Below are 21,387 nucleotides of genomic sequence, written 5' to 3'. Positions count from 1 at the left end.
CTTGTGTGGCAACACGTACTTTATAAAACATTCTCCTGATTCACCCGGGAGGACACTAGAAAATCGATAACAATAGTTTTTCCCTACTGCGACCCTGTAGCGAGAATTTGGGCGATTTTTATTAAACAGTGTCATATCTCTTTCATAACTATACTATTTCTATTGTCTGCCTAGCAGCCTGGGTCTGTTGTGATAATAAGGCTCTTAGGTAAGAGGTAAGATGATTGAAATTGGATATGAACTCTGCATTGCTCCCTGTTTTCCCATTGCCACCTGCCATCTTCAGGGAGATCAAACAGTCTACGGTGGGTTCCTAGAATCAGGAGGCCAGAGAGAGTTAACTACAGGGCTCTCTTAAATTTAGATTTATTTCTGTTAAGAAATGCATTTAAGTCTTTACCTATATCTTCAGGTGAGGTAGGGAGTCCGATAACAAGGAGTTTTTCTGGCCAGCTGGTATCACAGAACAAGCCCCCGTATCAGACGGAGTTGGAATAATGTAGCCCTCTGGGTTAGGTCAGGGGTCTTCAAACTGCTGCCTGGCCCAGGGGTCAAATCCGGCCACGCCCATTCATTGACAGATTGTCTGTGTAGTAACAGATTAGTCTCGCCTACAGAAAGGTTTGCCTCTTTGCTCCCGGCTCCTGGGAGGTCACTGCTAGGCCCTTGGGATGTCCTGCCTGAGAGGAGGAGTGTCTTTGTTTACCTGGGGGCCTTGGGCCACACCTCATCGTCTATGCTAACAATGCTGTTTGTGGTGGGCTGTTAGGCTATGTGGTATCAGCTTGGCTTCTGGAGGGGCAGGATACTAAGGGCAGCCATGCAGGTGGTCAGCTGCGTCTATGTGGCCAACCTCCAGTAACAGCTCTGAATACCAAGGCTTGGGGGAGCTTCCCTGGTTGGCAATACTCCATGCACATTGTCACACATCATTGCTGGGAGAAATAAGCCCTGTCTGCACGGCTCCACTGGGAGAGGCCAAGGGGAAGCTCCATGCCTGGTCTCTGCTGCCCTATGCGCCTTTTCCTGTTGTTGATTTTAATTTGTATCCTTTCGCTGTAATAAACCGTGACTGTGAGTGTAACAACTTGCTGAGTTCTGTGAGTCCTTCAGGTGAATTACTGACCCTGCGGGTGGTCTTAAGGACCTCCCGAGCCCACCTGTATGGCTGCTTTCATGATACAACAACAGAGTTGAGTAGTTGCCACAGCGCTCAAATGGCCTACAAAGCCTAAAATAGTTACTCTCAAGCCCTTTCCAGAAAAAGTTTGCTGACCCCTAGGTTAGCTGATCAATAATTAGAGTAATATCTCACCATAAATTGGTTTTGAGTAGGAAAAAAGGAAAAGGACTTTTTCAGTCACCACCATTTAGAATTAGCAGTCTTGTATGAAGGAAGTTAATATCTCATCTGGAATGATTTAAGAATGATTTAAATGCTCCATCATCAATCTACTAATATTGTCTGCTCTATTACCTGCTAAATTATTACCTATTTAAGGCAATTCAAAACAAGCTGCTTGCTGGTATCATGGCAATAAGAATGCACAGTGAGTGGGCCTTTGCAGAAATACTTCCACTCATAAGGTCTGTGCTGATTAATTTTTAAAAACCAAGAATTAGGGGTTGACTATTGATGGACATTTTTAACACCGAGTTGATAGTCTCTTGATACGCTATTGTACAGATCATCACTAGGTACCTTTTTTTTTACCTCAATAAAGTCTTTTTTACTGTGCCATTTGAAGAAAGCCTATTTTAGGCTGATGGAACATTAGGGAGCAATCAATTTCTGAGCACATTTTTGTCCAATAAAAAAGAGAATATGCCCTTTTTTCCCCCAGGAAGGAAGCATGGGGGAAAGAGCCCATATGCTTTGTTATAATACCCATTGTGTAGAACTCACGTGTGCCTCTGAAATCACAGGACTGCTCTATGACTCTTCCCTTCCACCCCTTCTCCTAAGAAGTCGGCCTCGTTTCTGCCTTTTCATGCAGCATTTCCATGAAATTGGTTAGAGCAATTAAAAGTAAATGTTAGCTTTACATTATTCTACCCCTTGTTTCTGCTGGACACCAAAGTAGCAGTGTTCAATTAACAGTTAACATCTTAATCTTCTTGGCGGCTGACATTGCTGAGGAATCATGCTGGCTTTGGGCAGGGCGCCAGGCCTTCTTGGTGACAGTCACGCTATTTTAATTAATCTGCGGTTGCATTGAAATGACTAGCCCTAGTGGTTCTGCGTGGAGAGCATATTACACTGTTTTGCAACACACACACACATACACAGAGCAGAACCTTCTTAGTCTAAGCTTTGTGTTTTGGCTTGTTTTTAAGTATTCACACAATACCTTTTGACGCAACCAGCAAAGTCTTAGAAATAAACGGATAGTTCTGACAGAAGGCGCTGCCACACAAGACTCGCAGTGCGACTTTCACGCCAAACCTGCCGTGTCCAGCTACAGGGCTTAGGTGGGTCCTCTTACCTTTATGGAGGTGCTGCAGTCAAAGCGAAATGATTTGGTCTGCCCATTTTCCAGATAGACTTTCAAAACATTTGGCATAAAAAGAAGTGAATTATCCTTAACAGTTTCCTGTTTAGCAAAAAAAAAAGAAGGGGGGGTGTAAGTCAGTCGAATTACAATTCTGCTTTTCGCAGCAACAGCAGCGGCACATGTACAATTTATTCTGATCACAATGTAAAAAACAATCGAACTCTATAAGGTCAACCAAGGTGTCCCTTTGGTGATACCTGAGTTCAGTTGTTCAGAGCAAAATTCTTTTCTAGCTACAAAAAACTCGGTTGATTCAAATAAAAGATCTTTTCCCATCAGAAAATCAATCAGATGAGGTTTTTTTTTTTTTTTTTTTAAATCAAGGTTTCCCATTGGAAAACACAATTACAGAAATAATTCCTTTGTAATTAAGCTACAATGTTGGGGACTGCAAGCCCAGACTTTAGCAGAACAGCATGTCTTGAGCAGAACGAGGACCAGCAATGATGATGTTTGATGTGATGCCTGTTGGCCCCTGGCAGAGGTCATGGCAGTGAGTCACAAGCATTAACAAGCTTCAAGTGTAAAGTTATTTTGTGAAATGATTTTTAACCCATTTAGGAATGTTCCTCAAACTCAAAGGGGACATACAAGGAATGGGTTAGTGTGTTAAAAGAGTAAAACACTATGTCTATAACAAACAGATCATAATCTAGCAATAACTCAAAAAGAGATGCTTGAAACACAACCAAAAGTAAACAATAGAAACGTTTTCCTTTGAATTTTCTCTTTAACTGGAAGTAGGGAGAGATGGAATGGGGAGAAAGAAGGCATGTTGGATGAGTCCCGTGAATTCTTGGAGTGAACTGCGTTACTCACATGTAGTTGGTCATGAAGTCACCGGAGTTGGGGGGAACTCAGCAATCATGAAAGCATATGTTCCTTGTTTTACAGATGAGGAAACTGAAGACGAGCTGTCCAGAGATTTGCTGATGTCCTACAGTTAGTCCATGAGAATTCAATCCCTAAGGATTTCCACAACAGGCTCCATGCCTTTCACTTCCTATTTCTTTCTCTGAATTGCCTCCCCCTCCTTTCTATTTCTGTGGACCTCACATGTGACTTTCCTGCTACCCAATTCACTGAGTAAGTTTGGCTCCAAGTCTAGAGGAAATGACACACAATGACTCAGAAGAGCAAGAGTAGACTGGAAATGAAGATGGTCACACAGGCTGAGGAGCAGACACGTGACTGAATGTCCCTGCCATTCCCAGGCCTGTGGTGAGGCGGAGGAGGCTGCAGGAGATGATCGACCCCTAGGGCTGCTCTCACACACCAGCTGCCTCAACCGAGCCCTGTTATAGCCAGGGACAAAGTGAAACTGCCACAGCAGCTTCTAGAATCATAGCCCCTCTAAAGATGCATAAACTGCCTGATTGCCCAATCTCATGCTCAGAGCTTGAGAAAAGATGAGGTAAGTTTCAGATGACCGTCTGTGATACAGTGATTCCTCTGTGACTGGAACCTTCCAGCCTTAAACAGGGACAGTCTTGTGAAATGGTGATGTACGGTAACTCTGCATCCAGAGTGGTGGGGGATCCATTGAGGTGAGCAGAACAGACTGTGGTGTGAAACGGGCAGAGGGGATGCGGTGGAAGATGGTAAGTGGGAGGATAAGGCCACAGCTAAAATGCTCACAGGGCAGCACAGTGACAGCATTAGGTCCCCTCCCACAAGCATCACAATTGTTAGGCAGATTGGCCAGCTAACCCCCTGGACTCCAAGTGGGGCAAACACAGATCAGCAAGTTTGGGCTACAAGACGCTGAGACCGTGAGTTCTTCGCCCAGGATATGCAGGCCTACATCTTCAAATCTGATCCAGGACCACCCTCAGGGAGGAGTTTGTCACCCATAACGAGCTTGTCATGAAGGAGATTTTATCCTTTGAGTTTATTTAAACAACACCAACAGCAACAACAAAACCTCAACAACAAAAGCTGGCATTTCAAAGGTCCAAAAAATACGAGTGCTCTAGATGACAGCAATCTAAACACCAAAAACACTGTGCTGTATATTTTTTTTTAAGGAAAAAGTGAAAATAAAGCATCCTATTGATGTGTGCATTATTCGTTGTGAAGATCAACCACGTGCCTGAGCAATCATGAATTCCACCAAGACCTAGTGATGGAGAGCTGGGCAGCATTTCTTCACTCTGGTTGCATATTAAAACTTTTCCAGTATTTTAACTTCTTTCCATTTTGATTAGTTGAAAGAATAGAGATGTTTCATTTTGGATAAGGAAAAACTAAGGGAAACTTTTCTCAAAATATATACAGGGCTATCACATGGAAGAATGCTTAGTGGGCAGAATGGGAAGAAATAGGTGGACGTTTCAAAGAGGCCTATATTACTCAATACGAGGCAATGTCAGTGAGTTCAAATCAAACGAACTCCTTTGCAAAGGTAGTGAGGTCTCCCAACACTGGAAGCGTTCAACGAAATACTAGACTCCTACATATTCTGGCCATGTTAGAGGGAACACATCAGGCACAGCCTGGTGATCTCTCAAAGACGTTACAATCCTGAGACTTGACACTGTTGTGAAATCCAACAACCAGTTCTAAATTGCTCATTCCAGTGGAACTACTGGCTTCGCTTAATGCAAAGCCCCTACCTCAATGACTATCTCTGAATCACAAGCAGGTGACTGGCAACTCACCGACACTTGGCCATTGATGATGACCTCCTCGGAGAATCGCACTTTGACTGGATTGGACTTTAATCTGGCCTTTTTTGCAGCACTAATAAATGCTGATTTGGGAGACTAAAAAAAAGAAAACATTTTATCTGATTATTGGTGACATTATACAAACCTTATAACAGTTGTTTTCTATCTTTATCCTCCCAGATATACAATATTTTTGCTAAAAAGTCAACTGTTCAGTGCATGCCCAATCCAAGGATGAAATACAAATTATGGATGCACTGGAAACCCTGTCATGCTCATAAAGTAATAAGTTTGATTTAGTCACCAGAAAAGAACTGCAAACAGCATGTTCCATGTTCTTATTGAGCACATTTCCAAGGATCTTTTTAAAAGATGGCTGCGAAAGTACACAAACCCTGCTTTTAATATAGAACTTTGAGAATAATGTGGAAGGCAAGGTGGTGGCCAGATGTAATGTTGGGTTTATGACAAGTGGACCATTAGTGATCTATTTTTAATGAGGTAGAGGAGAGCCACTGATAGATCTAAAATGACCGCGAGGGGCCGGCCCCATAGCCGAGTGGTTAAGTTTGCACACTCTGCTTCAGTGACCCGAGGTTTCACCGGTTCGGATCCTGGGAACCGACATGGCACTGCTCATCAGGCCACGCTGAGGTGGCGTCCCACATGCCACAACCAGAGCACTCACAACTAGAATCTACAACTATGTACGGGGGGTTCCACCACAGCATGGCTTGATGAGCAGTGTGTAGGTCCATGCCCAGGACCTGAATTGGTGAACCCTGGGCTGCCAAAGCAGAGCGTGCAAACTTCACCACCACGTCACTGGGCCAGCCCTCTCCTGTTATTTCTAAAGTTCCTCTCCACACCCATCCTACCCTTTGCTCTAAGCAGTGTCTTAGAGGACTGGACAGATGGATGATTTGACCTCTAGAGCTTCAATTCCTCCATTTATGCAAGATGTTTTAGGAGAATGACTGTCCTCTTAAAAAAACACAAACACCAAAAAAACTCTGAATGGCTGCTCCTCAAAAAAGAACAGCTTTGAACACGCTCAACATGACTTTTAAAAGTCCTACTGCAGAGCTGAAGTGGTGTGACAGCAGTGTTCTCATTGGCATCTTGGTAATTATAGGCCAAGTCTAGTAATAATTAACGAACAAATCATCCAGTAGAGTTCATTTGCTTTTGATATGTCATTTTTTAGCTGAAAGGAAAACATTATTCTCCTTTAATGATTTTAAGCAGGTGATATTTACATGGGCACAATGAGTTTAGCACAAGTGAAGTGGCTGTAATAAAGCTCCCCAGAACAGACACTGCTAATTAGACGAGATGTTTGAATGCAGCAACACCCCACTTCTCCAGCATTGTTTGCGAATGAAGTATTTCACACGTGTTCAATTACCAGATACTGAGGTTGATGCCTCTATGCATCTGAATTTTTCAATGTAATATTTTACCATATTTTTCTAAAATGTTCTACATAATCCCTTGCCTCAATAAAAAAGTCTATTTAACAGACCTTAGTCTTTTATGCTTATCATTTGATGCATAATCTTAGAACGCAGTGATGTTCCCATGAAGCATATAGGGTTATTTGCCCCTAAAGTCAGTGGCCCCATAGAGCAGAACTCGTCAAGCTGAGGATGCTTCTCTCTTCTCTCTGTAGCTACGGCATGCCCGCCTCTTACAGCCTCATTCCCATATTTATTTACTACGTCCTAATGACAAACCTGCTAATCCAGGAAAACCCGGAAGAAAACCAGATAGCCAAGATAGTTAAGTAAATATTATTTTATACATATTTTGAAGTCAACAGACTGGGGATAAAAGTCTAACTAAGACTCCATACAAGTGCATTTTTCTTGTTCTGGATTTGTGGATATTTCATATAATCAACATGCATTTTAAAAATAATGTTTTGTTAATAAAAACATAAGCTCTTCAAGTCTGAAGGTTACTGAATTAGAATCAACAAAGGAATGGTTTCTTCCACTGGCCGGAATTACTTGTGGTACATGGAGTAGGTCAACGAGCCAGGACTGCAGTTTTAACTTAGATCTTTCTTTGTGGCTCAACAAATATACAACTCAAAAACGTGATGAATTAATTCTTAGCAACCTGCAGACCTGCAGGTGCTGATCACAAGCACTCCATATCCTGTGGTGGAAATGAGAAGTAATTACCATTTAGAATAATCAGATTCTCCTGCTGTGGATTAATTTTAAGATTAGAAGGCCTCCAATCAACCCTTGCACCTCTTTTCAAATTTACTGTTGGTAAGGTGGCCACGATAGACATATGGCATGCTCCTGATGCTTTTAGATTCTCTTAGAAGTCACTAGAACATAGTTTGAAAACAGTTACATAATTAGATTAATTTCTGAAACAGAAGAGAAAAGTCTTGAACTTACAATCCCTGTAGCTCCAGAGGACTACTTAGAGAGTAGGCAGCGAGTAAACACTTGGTGAGGACGAACTAGCCCACAGCTATCACTGGGTGACTTAGCTTGGAGTCCCCCCAAAGCAGACCCGAAGACAAGGATTCACAAGCAAGTAGCTGATTTGGGAGGGGCTCCCAGGAAGCACGGATAGGTGAGCAGGGGAACGGAAGGAGGGAGAGGGAGTAAGCCGATGAAACGTTCCTTGTTAAGTCAGGCACTACTGTAAGCAACTGGAACTTAACTCTGCTAGGAACATCTGAGAAACAAGGCAGACCACACGCCTCAGAGTTACACTGTCTGAGGAGAGGAAGAGCTGGGGTATTTATCCACCAGCTCCCATCAGTCAGTGATGGAGGGGCTGTTCTTCCAGGAGTGATAGTTCCTCAGCACTTCTGGCCTGCTCTTGTGGCCATAAAAAGCCCACAAGCAAAGAATCACTGGTGCTGTCAGTTGGAAATTGGGCTGGCATGCTCCGCACGACACATGCCAAGGGGATACGGTCCAGGTGCTGATAGCATCTGCTACACTGGGGCTTCCAAGAGGAGGTGTGTAGCCTCCCTCAGGTGTGCGGAACACAGTGGAAGGCAGGCAGCACGTGAGAGGCAGGCCAGCAGGTCCCTTTGCCCTTCGGTCTAGAAGAAACCTGAGGGAACATGAGTAAGGGTATTTCAGGGGCACCAGAACTGAGACTGACTCAGCCCAAGTCTCAGTGAGCTGGCGTTGTGTGAGGGGAGGTTATAGAGACTCTCTAAATACTCTCTGTCTCAGGAAAGAGTGAACTGGGAAAGTTCTGGAAGTTCTAGACTTGGGAACTGTAGAAGGCAGAGTCAAAGGAAAGAAGGAAGGAGCTGGCCAAGAAAGATATGTAATAAAAAATGGTAACAGTACAAGGAAAGAAAATGGTATGTCAGAACAAAACAAATAAAATCCACAGGTGACCCTGAAATTTCTCTTCTCAAATTCCATCCTGAGGAGATACTACTAAATATGGATAAAGATTTATACACAAAGATGTTCCTTGCAGAATTATTTATAATAGAAAAACATTAAAGATAGTATGAAGATTCTAAGAGAATCTAAATGCAACAGGGGGTTGGTTAAGTACATCTTGGTTCAATGCAACGTTTTACAGCCATGTATATGATGCTTATACAGAATTCTTGATGACATGGAAAAATGCTTGATATACTAAGTGAAAAAAGCAGAATAAAATTGTACATACAATATGATCTCAACTACTGATGAGGCATGGAACAGAAGACTGGAAGGAAATGGGCCAAAATGTTTAAACTGGTTGTCTCTGAGGAAAAGGTTTGCCGACACACATTTTTCTACTTCTGTATTTCCACAACTTTTCTCTGAGAAATGCAGTAAAAATGGTGGAGAGAGAGCCCTGCATAATATTTACAAAATAAGGCAAGAACCTGTTAAGAATCACTTTTTTTGAGGAAGATTAGCCCTGAGCTAACATCTGTGCCCATCTTCCTCTACTTTGTCTGTGGCACACCTGCCACAGCATGGCTTGCCAAGTGGTGCCATGTCCGCACCCGGGATCTGAATCTGCGAACCCCGGGCCGCCGAAGCACAATGTGCGCACTTAACCGCTGCGCCACCGGGTGGGTCCCATGAATCACTTCTTATCAAAGCATTTCAGGGATCCTGACCTAAGACTCTTCTCCCAGGCCCCCTTGCCCTGGGCCTCACTGGAGGTTGATTTCTGTGGCTGGGTCATGTTGGGGTGTCCTGGGCACATGTGGAGTGTGGCAAGGGGTACGCACTGGCTCTTTGTCTCGACTGGATCTTATTATCCAGGAGAACTGCAACATAAAAAATGCTGGCCAGTAAGTTGCTAAGAAATTAAAATGCTAATTTTTATTGTCTGTAATAAAGTAGAATTTAGGGACTTTCTTTTGGTCTGGTGGGTCATCTTTTTCTATATGTCAATCCTGGTAGCCAAGAGAATGTCTAGCAAATAAATGAAGCCCAATAATTTTTTTAAAGCAATTTGCTTGTAGGAACATCCAAACAAAAATATAAGTAAAACTTTGCAGTCTCTTCTCCCATCTGCTCTCCTCTCTACAGTTAATGTATCTATTCAAGTAACTTTGGGGTTTCAACTCCTTTATTTCAACTCCTACAATTCAGAGGAGGAAAAAGCCACTTTGAGTTAGATCAGTAAGGGAAGACCCTAGGTGGGACAGTGGTTCCCAAGTAGGGATGATTTTTCTCCCCAGGGAACAACTGGCAGTGTCTGGAGACATTTTTCATTGTCACCACTTGGGGAGATGCTCCTGGCATCTAGTGGGTAGAGGCCAGGGATGCTGTTCAACATCCTACAGTGCACAGGATGGCACCACACACAGAGAATTGTCCAGCCCAAATGTCAAGAGTGCCACTGTTGAGAAACTCTGAGGTAGCATTGAGACTTTGCGCTGAGACTTGAAAGATGAGAAGGATTTGGCTGGGCCGAGAAGGTGGTAGTGGAGTATGTGGTGGGCATTTGAGGAAGGAGGGCTGGTCAAAGGCAAGTCAAAGATGAGAATTCATCTACAATGACTGGCCGGGGGAGAGTAAGTCTGAGGAGCAGAGGTGCAGCTGTTGGCCATAAGAACATGCAACATTGCTCCTAAATGTTGTGGCTAAATGTTAACCTTCAATATAGCACAACAGCAAGAGCCACGTGAATTCCTAGAAAATTCCAGATTACCTATTAAAAGGAAGTTCCATGATTCACCAATAATAACGAGTATTCATATGAATAACAAGTCACACAGATTCAAACGGCAAAAACAGCAAGCAAAGCCACAACATACAATCCTTAACTTAAATGTAAAACTCCTCTCTCTTTCTCTGTTTACTGCATCGGGTAAAACACTACTGCACATTGCAAGAAAACCTGGTTTGGAGTAAAATGGTTCTGATCTCGCATTGCTAATAGGTTATAAAGTGGGGAGAAAGAATTCAGGAAGGCAATGTAAACTTGAAGTTCCACCAGGAATTTATAGTAAGTCAATCACTTGCTTATTATAGACATTTATACTGGCTTTACCAAAATGTATTTGTCCACTGCAAAGAAATGAAGAAGTGTAGATAGATTTGAAGTAAGTGTGAGTGACAATTTGCTTAACTGAAACAATCTAAAAACAGACCAGTTGTACTTTATATGGAAGGAATCATGGAATCAGGAGATGGTGGGGCAGGGAGGCCCTTGGATGGCATGTGATCTGATCTTCTACTCATACAGATGAGGAAACCAGGGTTCTGAGCAGGTGTGGGAGTCACCCATTATTCTGTTGGGAACTAGGTCTCAGATCTTGGTTCTCTTACATCCTGCTGTCTCCTTAGTTTTCAAATCCAAACGTGTGTGTGTGTATTTGTGTCAAAGAGGTGGGACTAAAAGTAACAGTCAATATTAAATTGAGCTTCTAATATACATAGCTATGTCCTGCATGGCATAATTTGTTGTCTTGAATAATTCCATTTGTGATCTTATCAGGATCTTGAATACGTATTTTTTTTCCTGCCTAGTGAATGCCTACCCCATAGCGCTTAGGAGGAAAATTCTGGGATGGGGCAGATGAAGAGTTTGGTCAGAAGATGCAGATTGGCCGATACCAGAGCCTTTTAACTGATACAGAAACACTCCAACGCTATGGGGAAGAAAACAGAAGTGTAAGCAGGTTGGAATCCCTGCCACTCCATACAAAAGCCACACAGGATACTGACAGTAAACATTTTGGGAAAGATCTGAAGGGATTTGCCTTGGTAATTTTTAGGTCAACTGACAATGTATGAAATTCACAAGGAACGGCAAATCTGCAGAAATAGAAAGTAAATTAGTGGTTGCCCAGGATTGAGGTGGCAAGGGAGGATTCATCGGAAATAGGAACAAGGGATCTGATTGGGGTGATGGAAGTGTTGTCGAACTGGACTGCGGTGATGGCTGCGTATCTCAGTAAATTTTATAAAGATCATTGAATTGTACACTTAAAATGGGTGAATTTTAAAATGGGGCTGGCCCAGTGGCATAGTGGTTAAGTTCGTGTGCTCCACTTCAGCAGCCTCAGGTTCGCAGGGTCGGATCCCAGGCGCAGACCTAGCACCTCTAGTCAAGCCACACTGTGGCGGCATCCCACATAAAATAGAGGAAGATTGGCACAGATGTTAGCTCAGGGACAATCTTCCTCAAGCAAAAAGAGGAGGATTGGCAATAGATGTTAGCTCAGGGCCAATCTTCCTCACACACACACACAAAAGGGTGAATTTTATAATATGCAAATTACACCATGATAAAGTTGTTTAAAAAAAAAGCGTAGAGGGGCCAGCCCTGTGGCCGAGTGGTTAAGTTCGCACACTCCACTTCAGTGGCCCAGGGTTTCCTGGGTACGGACATGGCACTGCTCATCAAGCCATGCTGAGGCGGCATCCCACATGCCACAACTAGAAGGACCCACAACTAAAAATATACAACTATGTACCAGGGGACTTTGGGGAGAAAAAGAAAAAAAATAATAATAATAATTTGTAAAAAGCATAGAAACTGAAGGCAGTACAATTTTAATCACTCTCCACCCTTCTGACCAAGGCTGTGGAATCAAATTTTGACAACCGTATTTCCTCTAATACCCGCCTTTAAAGCAGGTCTCGCTGAAATATCCAGTTGTCTACCAAACTGTTTAGATGGGGATAAGAAAAACAATCATGCTTCAACCTCCTACAACTAAATACTCTCATTACACTTGTGATTCTTAAACTGGAAACTACAAGAAAGTCTTGAGTTTTGCGTCATTTCCAGATGTGAGAGTCACATAGGACTGAATAGGTGATTTTCAAGATAGTTAACTTTCTTTTCTCTCCAATGAACGGGTTTGCTATCATGGAGAACAAAATACAAATAATCAAGATTTTTGAACTTGTATTGTGAATGCATGCTATTTTTTCTCTGCTGTATTCATCATCCCGGTTTTACTGCAGTGGGAGGAGACTAGAAACCTGAGGTCATACAGTGGCATGTTTCCTCGCAGGACACTTACAGGGTAAGGCTGGATGACAGTGAGGAGTATCGATTCTTTGCAGCTTCTGTAAGAGAGAAAAACAAACACATTTATGAAATGCACAGAGCCCGGACTCTTAACAGTGACAGTGTTCTTTTGAAACGAAATGTGTGATGCATTGGCGGATGTTGCCTGGGCTTCCAGGGCAGAGAATCAAAAAAGCTCAGACGTGGGCTTTCAGACCACAGAGAAAAATAGAATCAAGTGTTTGCCCAGCGTAACAAAGCCTGATGGAAAGCTTCCTATGCGGTTTATGCCGGGCGATATTATCTGCGATGCCGAACAGCGGGGCCCTACAATAAAACCTGTCGACGGAAGATTGGTTTTAGAAGCATCAACTCACTCTCTTTACACTTTTTTGCTGCTCTCAAAATTCATTCTCCCCTTATGATTTTCCTTCAGCGGCTTAAAAATTTCTGTGTGATTTTCTGTAAGGGCAATACATTTGAAAAAATTCTATCAATTCATTGGACACCATTATCTTCCCAGGGTCAGCCTCATGAAAGAAAAATGTCACTGTAGGTTTCTTATGTAAAAACAGCATCCCAGCAGACATCATTTCCCATACTGTGTGGCTTACTAAGTCTGTAGTAACAATGCCTAGGACCTTGGGCCAATAAATATTTCAGACAGGCACTCATTGTAATATTGTTCACAATAGGGAACACTTTGTAACTAAAAGCGGAAAAATGTGATAGAACAGTTTATTTAATTTCCTCCACGTAACCCAAACCTTTCAAATAACTCCACCCCTGGGGGAAAAATCATATTATGGGTTGTAATAGTTTTTCTTCCTTCCTTCCTTTGTTCCTTTTTCATCATGACTAGGAGAAAGGTCAGTTGCCACTTTGTGGAGGAGGAACTGACCTTTTCTACTTTAGGTGGTAACTAGTTACCTGTTTTTGTGATTTATTGTCCGAATGAATAAAGCAAAGGGGATCTGTTGCAGGGCTGTTCCTTTGGAGAAGCCACTGCAAATCGCATTTCTAGCACTAGCTGCTCTGTGGCTTGGATCACTCATGTCTGGCTGGGCTGGACCATGTTCTACGGACTTGCTACAGCAAGTGGTGGGTGTGGGCCCTGAGGGAGGGAGTGGGGAGGCGGAGGAGAGAAATCTAGGGAGGAGGGAAGGGAGGACCAGAACTCAAGGAACTTAAGGAAGAATCAGAACATTTAGAATGATGGTGGTGGTGGGGAGGGCAGCACACTGTTGACAGTGGCCTGTCTGCTGCCACAAGTTCCCAGTTGCCAAGGGTTGGCAGAGGGCCCCAATAACGGGAGTAGACAGCCAATATTCTCATTAGATGGAGTCACAGAGAAACAGTGTAATCTAACGAGAATTCAGTGGGTAAGATGAAGGATCGTGCATTGCTGGTGGGCGTGTAGACACGTGGAGCAGTTCTGGTATCACTAGACAAACTTCAGTGTCACAAGCACTATGACCCAGCCATTGTGGTTTATATCACAAAGAAATTCTGCCACTAGCCTTTAAGGGAACGTGGATGAGGATGTTCCCTACAGTGGAATGTGTGGAGGTGAAGCATTGGAGGCAAGTTGGGCGTCCATCTCTAGGAGAGTAGATAAGTGAATGTGTGGACACGCATCATGGAATGATGCAGCAGGAAGAAGCAGAGGTTTAGATGTGCATACTAACTACTTGGATGAACCTTAAAAACATAGTGTAAGAAACAGGATGAGATATATAACATGATACCATTTACAAAAGCTCAAAATACATGTGCACAAAACCGCAACACACATTTGGAAGAATGCATGACAGGATACACACTAAACATATTAGAAGGGGTTTCTCTTGGAGGAGATGGGAGTGTGAGGATAAATAAATAAAGTCAGAGAGGAGCCTTGCATGAGTCTCTGATGATTATCATTTATACCATAAATTTATGAATTTGATTAATTCAACTCACTGCACCTGTGATATAAAAACAATTTGAAGGAGGATGAAGAAATTTGGGGTAGTCATATGTCAGCAAACTCATAAACTATGTAAGGGGAGATGGCTCTTGGAGACTTCTAAAGTAATCCCTAATTTGCTCACCAACACAATGGAGAACCAGCCTCCCATCTCTGGGGGCCCGTCCCTCTGCACCAAACCACCCCTCTCCTGGTGGATTTAACGTAACCCCTAGGCTCCCACTGTTTCCCATGCAGGTCTCTTCATAAGAGGAACAAATACAAAGAAAGCAACACAAACAGAAGGAAAGGGCTGCTTCTTAGCTCGCACTCAAGTGCCCCTAGTTTATAGGAAACAAGAAACATTCAGCAGATGAGAAACGGGATATGGCCCCGTTGACTGAAGAATTTGTGAGTGTGGCAGCCCTGGGAGTGAGCCTGTTTGTCCTGCCTGGCCTGTTCTGCCCAAATGTGCTCCCAGAGCCCTCCTTTGTAGGCAGTGCACCCCGGACCTCATCGTCTGGGCACAGCTGATAGGACCTGAATGTTGGAGTGAACCAATCAGATTTCCTCTCTCCAGAATCAGAACTAAAAGACACAGATGGTGAGAGTTGGAAGCCGAATCACATTCACGGCTAAGAGTAAAAGTTACAGATGCCAGAGGCCCCCTGAGTAGTCCTGGTTCCCACCATTCTTGAGGGCTAGTTGTTCACCATTCTGTTAGAAATAAAATAATTTATGCAAAAAAATCTCATGATATCTGTCATCAGTTCTGGGAATGGGCTTTTATTTCTGTTTTCTTTCATCTGTAAGTACTTAATTATCACCTGCCAGACAAGAAGAATTAACACCATAGTGCTTTGAGTCCCTTAGGATTCCTAACTCACTCCTAGGAGGAAAAAAAGATCGGAGGCATACGTGTTCATCTGTTAAAGGATGCTAGACGATTGAGGCAGATTCAGCTGAGGCCTCATGCCAACAGCTGCCAATCACCCTTACATGCCAAAGCAGGGTGCTGCGGGACTTTCAAAGGAGGTGCTGAAAACCCCTCATTCAACTCAGGGCCTGACTCATGACTTAATTTAAAAAAAAAAACAAAGGCAACAGGGAGAGGCTGGTGGAGTGGCACATGCCCAAAGAGCAGAGGCTATATTTACAAAGTGACTGTCCTTCCACTGACACAGGCTCACAGCGTGCAATTCCCGCGGACGATATATAGAAGATGCAATACAAATGGTGGCCTGGGGTCATTTAATGCAGGCATCTTGCTCAACTGAGCTTCTTCCCGGGGCGAGAGGGCCTTAGTAGAAAGATGTAGAAGCTCAGAAGCGTTGGACACAGCCAGCCATGGGGTTCTGTCTGACTCAAGGGAGCTGCAGTTGGAGCAACCCAACAGAGAAATCTTCCAGGAATCCACAAAGGTGCCCACAAGGGAAAGAGTCAACCTTCATATCTTCCACGCCGGATTTACATTGGTGCCAATCAAGTGAGAACTTTCCTGCCTTTTACCTCACTGTCCTGGTCCCATTTCAATGTGGAAGGAGCCAAAGCTAGAGAAGAATGTCAGGGAATGCCCCTTAACCCACTGCAGGCTTCTCAGGCCAGCAATGGGGCAAGGGAGAAGTTTTGTGGAGTTGGGAGTTTTGACTATTACATGACAATTGAACGTTTTAATCACAGATTACAAATTGTCTACTTACAAGCATACAAGTGACTAGAGAATTTTTCTGAACCTGCTCAATACATTTATGGGGCTGCCTGAGATTTTGCTGAGGGCTAAGGAAGAACCGGCCTTGGAAGGCTGTTATGAATGGGCAATGGGGGAGAAGAACACCGTTGCTTTATGAGTCTACCCTCTGTGACTTGCTGCACTTATCCCCAATTTCTCTTTACTTAAACTGACTTGAATAAATCATATTCTTTGTGTCCAGACAATCCTAGACTAAGACAGTGAGTGCTTAAAAAGGACACTAAGAAGAAACAATAAAAAGGTAAACACAAGAATGAAGGATATGAGGTGCGGGGTGGGGTGGACAGGAGAATGGATAGGCACACAAGACTGTGGGAAAAATGCTAATTTTCTCTTGAGCAATGCTCAACAGCACCATATTTATTTGTTCATTTCTGGAAAGGGAAGCAGATATTCACAGCTCCAGTGCAGTCTGTTAGAAGCAGACTAGCCCCTGGAGAAGGACTCTTGCTATTCATCTTAGATGCTAAGGAAATAAACACAGACACTGTATTGGCTTCCTGTTGCTGCTGTAATGAATTACCGCAAACTGAGCGGCTTAAAACAACACATACTTATTATCCTACAAGTCTGGAGGTCAAAAGTCTGCAATTGGCCTCACTAGGCTAAAATCAAGGTGTCATCAGGGCTATGTTCATTCTGGAACCTGTTCCAGCTTCTAGAGGCTTCCTGTTCATGGCCCCTTCCTCCATCTTCAAGACCAGCAATGTAGCATCTTCAAATCTCTCCCTGGCTCTCCAGCCTTCCTCTTTCACTTATAAGGACCCTTGTGACTACACTGGGTCCGCTTGGATAATCCAGGATAATTGCCCCATCCTTAACTGAATCACATCTGCAAAGTCATAAGCTCCGGGGATTAGGATGTGGACATCTTTGGGGGATCATTATTCTGCCCTACCACAGATGCTAGCTTTATTAGTTATCTGGTGTTGCATAAAAAATTACCACAAACTTAGTGGCTTAAAACAACATACATTTGTTATCTCATAGTTTCTACAAGTCAGAAATATAAGTATGGCTTAACTTGGTTATCTTTTTCGAGTTCTCTCATGAGACTGCAAAGTGTTGCCTAGGGCTGAGGTCTCATCTAAAAGCTCGATTGGGAAGGATCCACTTCCAAGCACACTTTCATGGTTTTTGGCAGCATTAAATTCCTTTTTAGGCTGTTGGACCAAGGGCCTCAGTTCCTTGCTGGAAGTTGGCTAGAGGTCACCCTTAGTTCCTTGCCACATGGGCCTCCCCAACATGGCAACTTGCTTCACCAAAACCAGCAAAGGAGCGAATCTGCTGGCAAGATGGATATTACAATCGTATGTAACACAATCATGGAAGTGACATCCAATTACCTTTGGCATATTCCATTGGTTAGAGGAAAGTCATAGGTCCCACTCATACTAAAAGAGAGGGGAATACACAAAGCTAAGAATATTAGGAGGCAAGGAGTATTTGGGGCCATCTCAGATTCTGTCTGCCACACTAACAAAGAAAGATTTGTAACCAAGTAAACTGTAAGTGTTTCAAAAGTAGTTTCCACCCATGAATTCACTCCACACAGAATATTTTTTTTGTCAAGAACATCAGGAAGAAGCATTGCTCAGTACACATTGTTAATTTGAAAATGGGAACCATTTTTCAAAATATGTCTATTATATTTATGGCATTTAAAGTCTTTGTGTTTATCTTAATTCTCTATAAATTGCCTGAAACATAACCTAGATTGATTTTGATTTTACCATTTAATGAATAAATGAAGTTATTTGAATTGAAATAAAATATTCCAATATGTTATTGATCATCTGGACTGGGCATATGCTTTCCTTCTGTTTTCTCTCATCTATAATTATTTAATTATAATCTGCCAGACAAAACGAAGTAACATCATAATGTTTTACATCCATAAGAGTTCTAAACCTAAGGTCCTAGGAGGGAAAAAAAACCTAAGCCATTTTAAAATAGCCTCAACAGGAAGATCAGAATTGAGAATGGAAGATGCCACATTCAAGTAATCAGATGACTTCTTTTAGGAAGGCCTAAAACAGCTACACACGTTTAAAAATCCAGTTAGAAGCACATTTAGGGAAGTATTATTTCACAATAAATTCCAAGTGAATTTTCTACTTTTGAAGAATAATTTCAAATTGCAGTGCCGATATTTTCTAAGTGGTTGAGTTTGTTAAAAACATCATTTGAATCTCTGAATCACAGTGCCGACCTGCAGAGGAAAATAGAGTCTAACCCACCCTAAACCACTGCTATCTAATTTGTCTTCAAGTCCTCTCTCTTCAATTCTTTAACAAAAGTCTTCTCTTAGCCTTTTTCGATGGAGAGTCTCTTGAAACATGTTGGGGACAACTAGCATCAGTGGTTGCAGGTCACACTGTGGCATCACATCCCATTTTTAATTTCACTGGATGTGACCCTGTTGCAGCAAGCAAAGCGATGCCAGGAAGAAGCTCAGATTCGAATGAGGCTTTTGATATTAAAATCTCTTTCAATAATAAAACTAAAGCTGGTGTTCTCTTTTTCCTAGAGCAGGCACCTTTCTTTAACTGACTTTCCCACTTTATATTTGCACGATTTTAATATTGCAATATATAATCATATGGGCATGCACTATCATATATTTCCCTTCTAGACCAACTAAATAGAACCCTTGATCAACTCAGAGATTGATAGGAATCTAACAGAGTTGCAAACAGCATTGAGATTTCCTCAGATATTGGGAAAACAAAACAAAACAAAACAAAATAAGTAAAATATATAGGAAGATATTTTACGTCAAAATTTAAGAGTCTTGTTTAAAAAAAAAAGTCCAAATAAGTTAACTATAAGATTTTAAACTTCAAAAGTGGACGTAAGGAATCAATCTACGAAGGCTGAAAGGTCAGGCTTTTAAAAGGCAAAATAAAGAGGTAATCTAGACCTATATATGAAAGGATTTTGTAAACTGTAAAATGACATTCTAACATAACTCAAAAGATGGATGTACAGCATTTTTATTTGGAAAGAAAAACGGTAAGGCACAGGGAAAGGGCATTTGAACTCTCACTTCTAAGGTAAATACATGCACACATAAGATTCTTTCTTCTTCTTGCACTTCAGAGTTCTTCAAAGAGATTAGAAAAAATCCTTTTCTGCAAGCTAGTGCATCTCAGCCCTTAAACTCTCTGCTGGTGGACAGCCACTGTGATGGAAATAAGAACCGATTAACAGCATTTCTCCAACGACTCTGCTCAGAAGAGTCTTTCTGCAATCCTAGGGTATTATGAAGCCACTGGCAGGCCTTCTATTTTCTCTTCTTACCTGAACCTGGAGATGTGAAAAGAACACTAAGATTTTTGTGATCTGATAACCAGTCATAACACAGAGTCAGCCTAGTCAATTGCTGGCAACGCTGGAGGAAATAACGTTGCTTTTCATTTTTTGGAAAGTCGCCACAGGACTACTTGGAATGGAGGTTTAATGCTTTATATAGTTGACCTTTCCAACACTCTGAATACAGATTGTAATTATCCACTGTGTCAATTCCTAACAGGTACTGAAGTCATCAGCTAGAGAGAATAGAAACGGACAGCAAACGAGCAAGCGTTCAAACAAGGTCAACACATTTAGGCTGTGTGAACTGTCATGGACTTTATGAAACATTAAAACTCTACCCATTTTTGTTGAACCTCGCCTTTAACTTTGATAACTACAAAGAAGAGGAATGGCATTACTTGTCATTTCTCAGTTATGTTCAGAGGATGCTGAGGAAGAAAATGGGCATAATGAAGCCACTATACTCATCAGGGCAACAAAGCCAGAGAGGAGATGGATCAAAGAGCTGTCCAGTAGCATTGGCTTAGCTTCTACCAAGTCTACAACGTCTCTGCCACTCCACTACCATTTTACCCTTTAGTGAGCAGTTACACTGCTGAGCAAAAAAAAAAAAAAAAAAAAAAGACCACCAGTTTGGTAGCCAAAGGGAAAATGAAGAGAATTTAAGGAAAGATCCTTATTAAGCAATATGTTAAAGATTTCACCCTAAAAAACTGGATGATTGCATTGTTCATCCTTTTCCATCTGTGCTATGGAGGCTCCAAAGATGGCCCTCAATGAACCACATTTTGTTGTTCAGACTTTTGTGTAGTCTCCTTCCCTCGAGTCTGAACTTACTTTTGACAAATAGAATATTGTGGAAGTGACATTTCATGACTTCCAGACCTTGGTTAGAAGAATCTGAGAAGCCTTGCAAGGTCTACATGGGTATCTTGGAGGGTTCACTCTGAGAGAAGCCAGTTACCCTGTAAGAAGTCCAACAACCTTGTGACCACCAGGTTGTGAGGAAGCTTGCCATGCGGAGAAGCAGTGTGGAGAGAGGGAGACTTGCCTGGCCAGCCACGGCTGTGTCAGCTGTGCAAGTCCAGGCAACAACACATGAGTAAAGAAGCCACCTTGGACGCCCAGCCCAAACAAGCCTTTATAAGGTTCTAGCTCCAGCTGTCATTTAACTGTAGCCACATGAGAGATACCAGTGAGAACCATCTGGATGAGCCCAGTCAACCCACAGAATCATGAGAGATGAGAAATTATTTTATTAAGCCATTATAGTTTTTGGGCGGCAACAGAAAACTGGAACATCATCTGTCCATGAAGGGTTTGAAAACTGTTTTTAAAAAAGAGGCAATCAAAGGGGCCAAATGGTTTTGATATTGAACATGTCTCTCTTATCAAGGAAGGGAAAGTGTCCGATCTAATGGCTCCCCAGAATACTGTAATGGGGACCATGCTTAAAAAAAATGTGCCATACAAACACATGTGAAAGCATGAAAAAGGGTGCTCTAATTGCTGGAAGTGAGGTTAGCACAACTGTAACACAAAGTAGGGACTTTTGGAGATGAGGTGGAAGGGAAAAAGAACTAATAAATTTAGGGGAGCAGAAAAGACCCAATCAGAGTCTAGGACTAAAAATACTTTGCTACAAAGAATTTCGAGGGCACAATTGGCAGTCCATTGTGG

At 42.4% G+C, this 21,387-nt stretch overlaps 1 protein-coding gene across 9 annotated transcripts in view; it reads right to left on the bottom strand.

The window, feature by feature from the left end:
- Positions 1–21,387, bottom strand: part of FRMPD4 (FERM and PDZ domain containing 4) — a 798,322-nt gene that overhangs the window by 30,903 nt on the left and 746,032 nt on the right. For 8 of the 9 annotated variants that reach the window (XM_070257124.1, XM_070257121.1, XM_070257123.1 and 5 more), the window contains 3 exons: positions 12,705–12,750; positions 5,216–5,320; positions 2,487–2,594 (listed from right to left, as the gene is read on the bottom strand). In XM_070257124.1, coding sequence (XP_070113225.1) covers positions 2,487–2,594; positions 5,216–5,320; positions 12,705–12,750 — 259 coding nt within the window. Of the gene's footprint in view, positions 1–2,486; positions 2,595–3,374; positions 3,570–5,215; positions 5,321–12,704; positions 12,751–21,387 lie in introns of those variants that run through there. The other variant, XM_023633848.2, reaches the window with a different exon arrangement.

This window comes from Equus caballus, chromosome X, assembly GCF_041296265.1.
Source record: "Equus caballus isolate H_3958 breed thoroughbred chromosome X, TB-T2T, whole genome shotgun sequence".
In the NCBI taxonomy this organism is placed as follows: Eukaryota; Metazoa; Chordata; class Mammalia; order Perissodactyla; family Equidae; genus Equus; species Equus caballus.
This window is presented reverse-complemented; position numbering and strand designations above follow the sequence as displayed.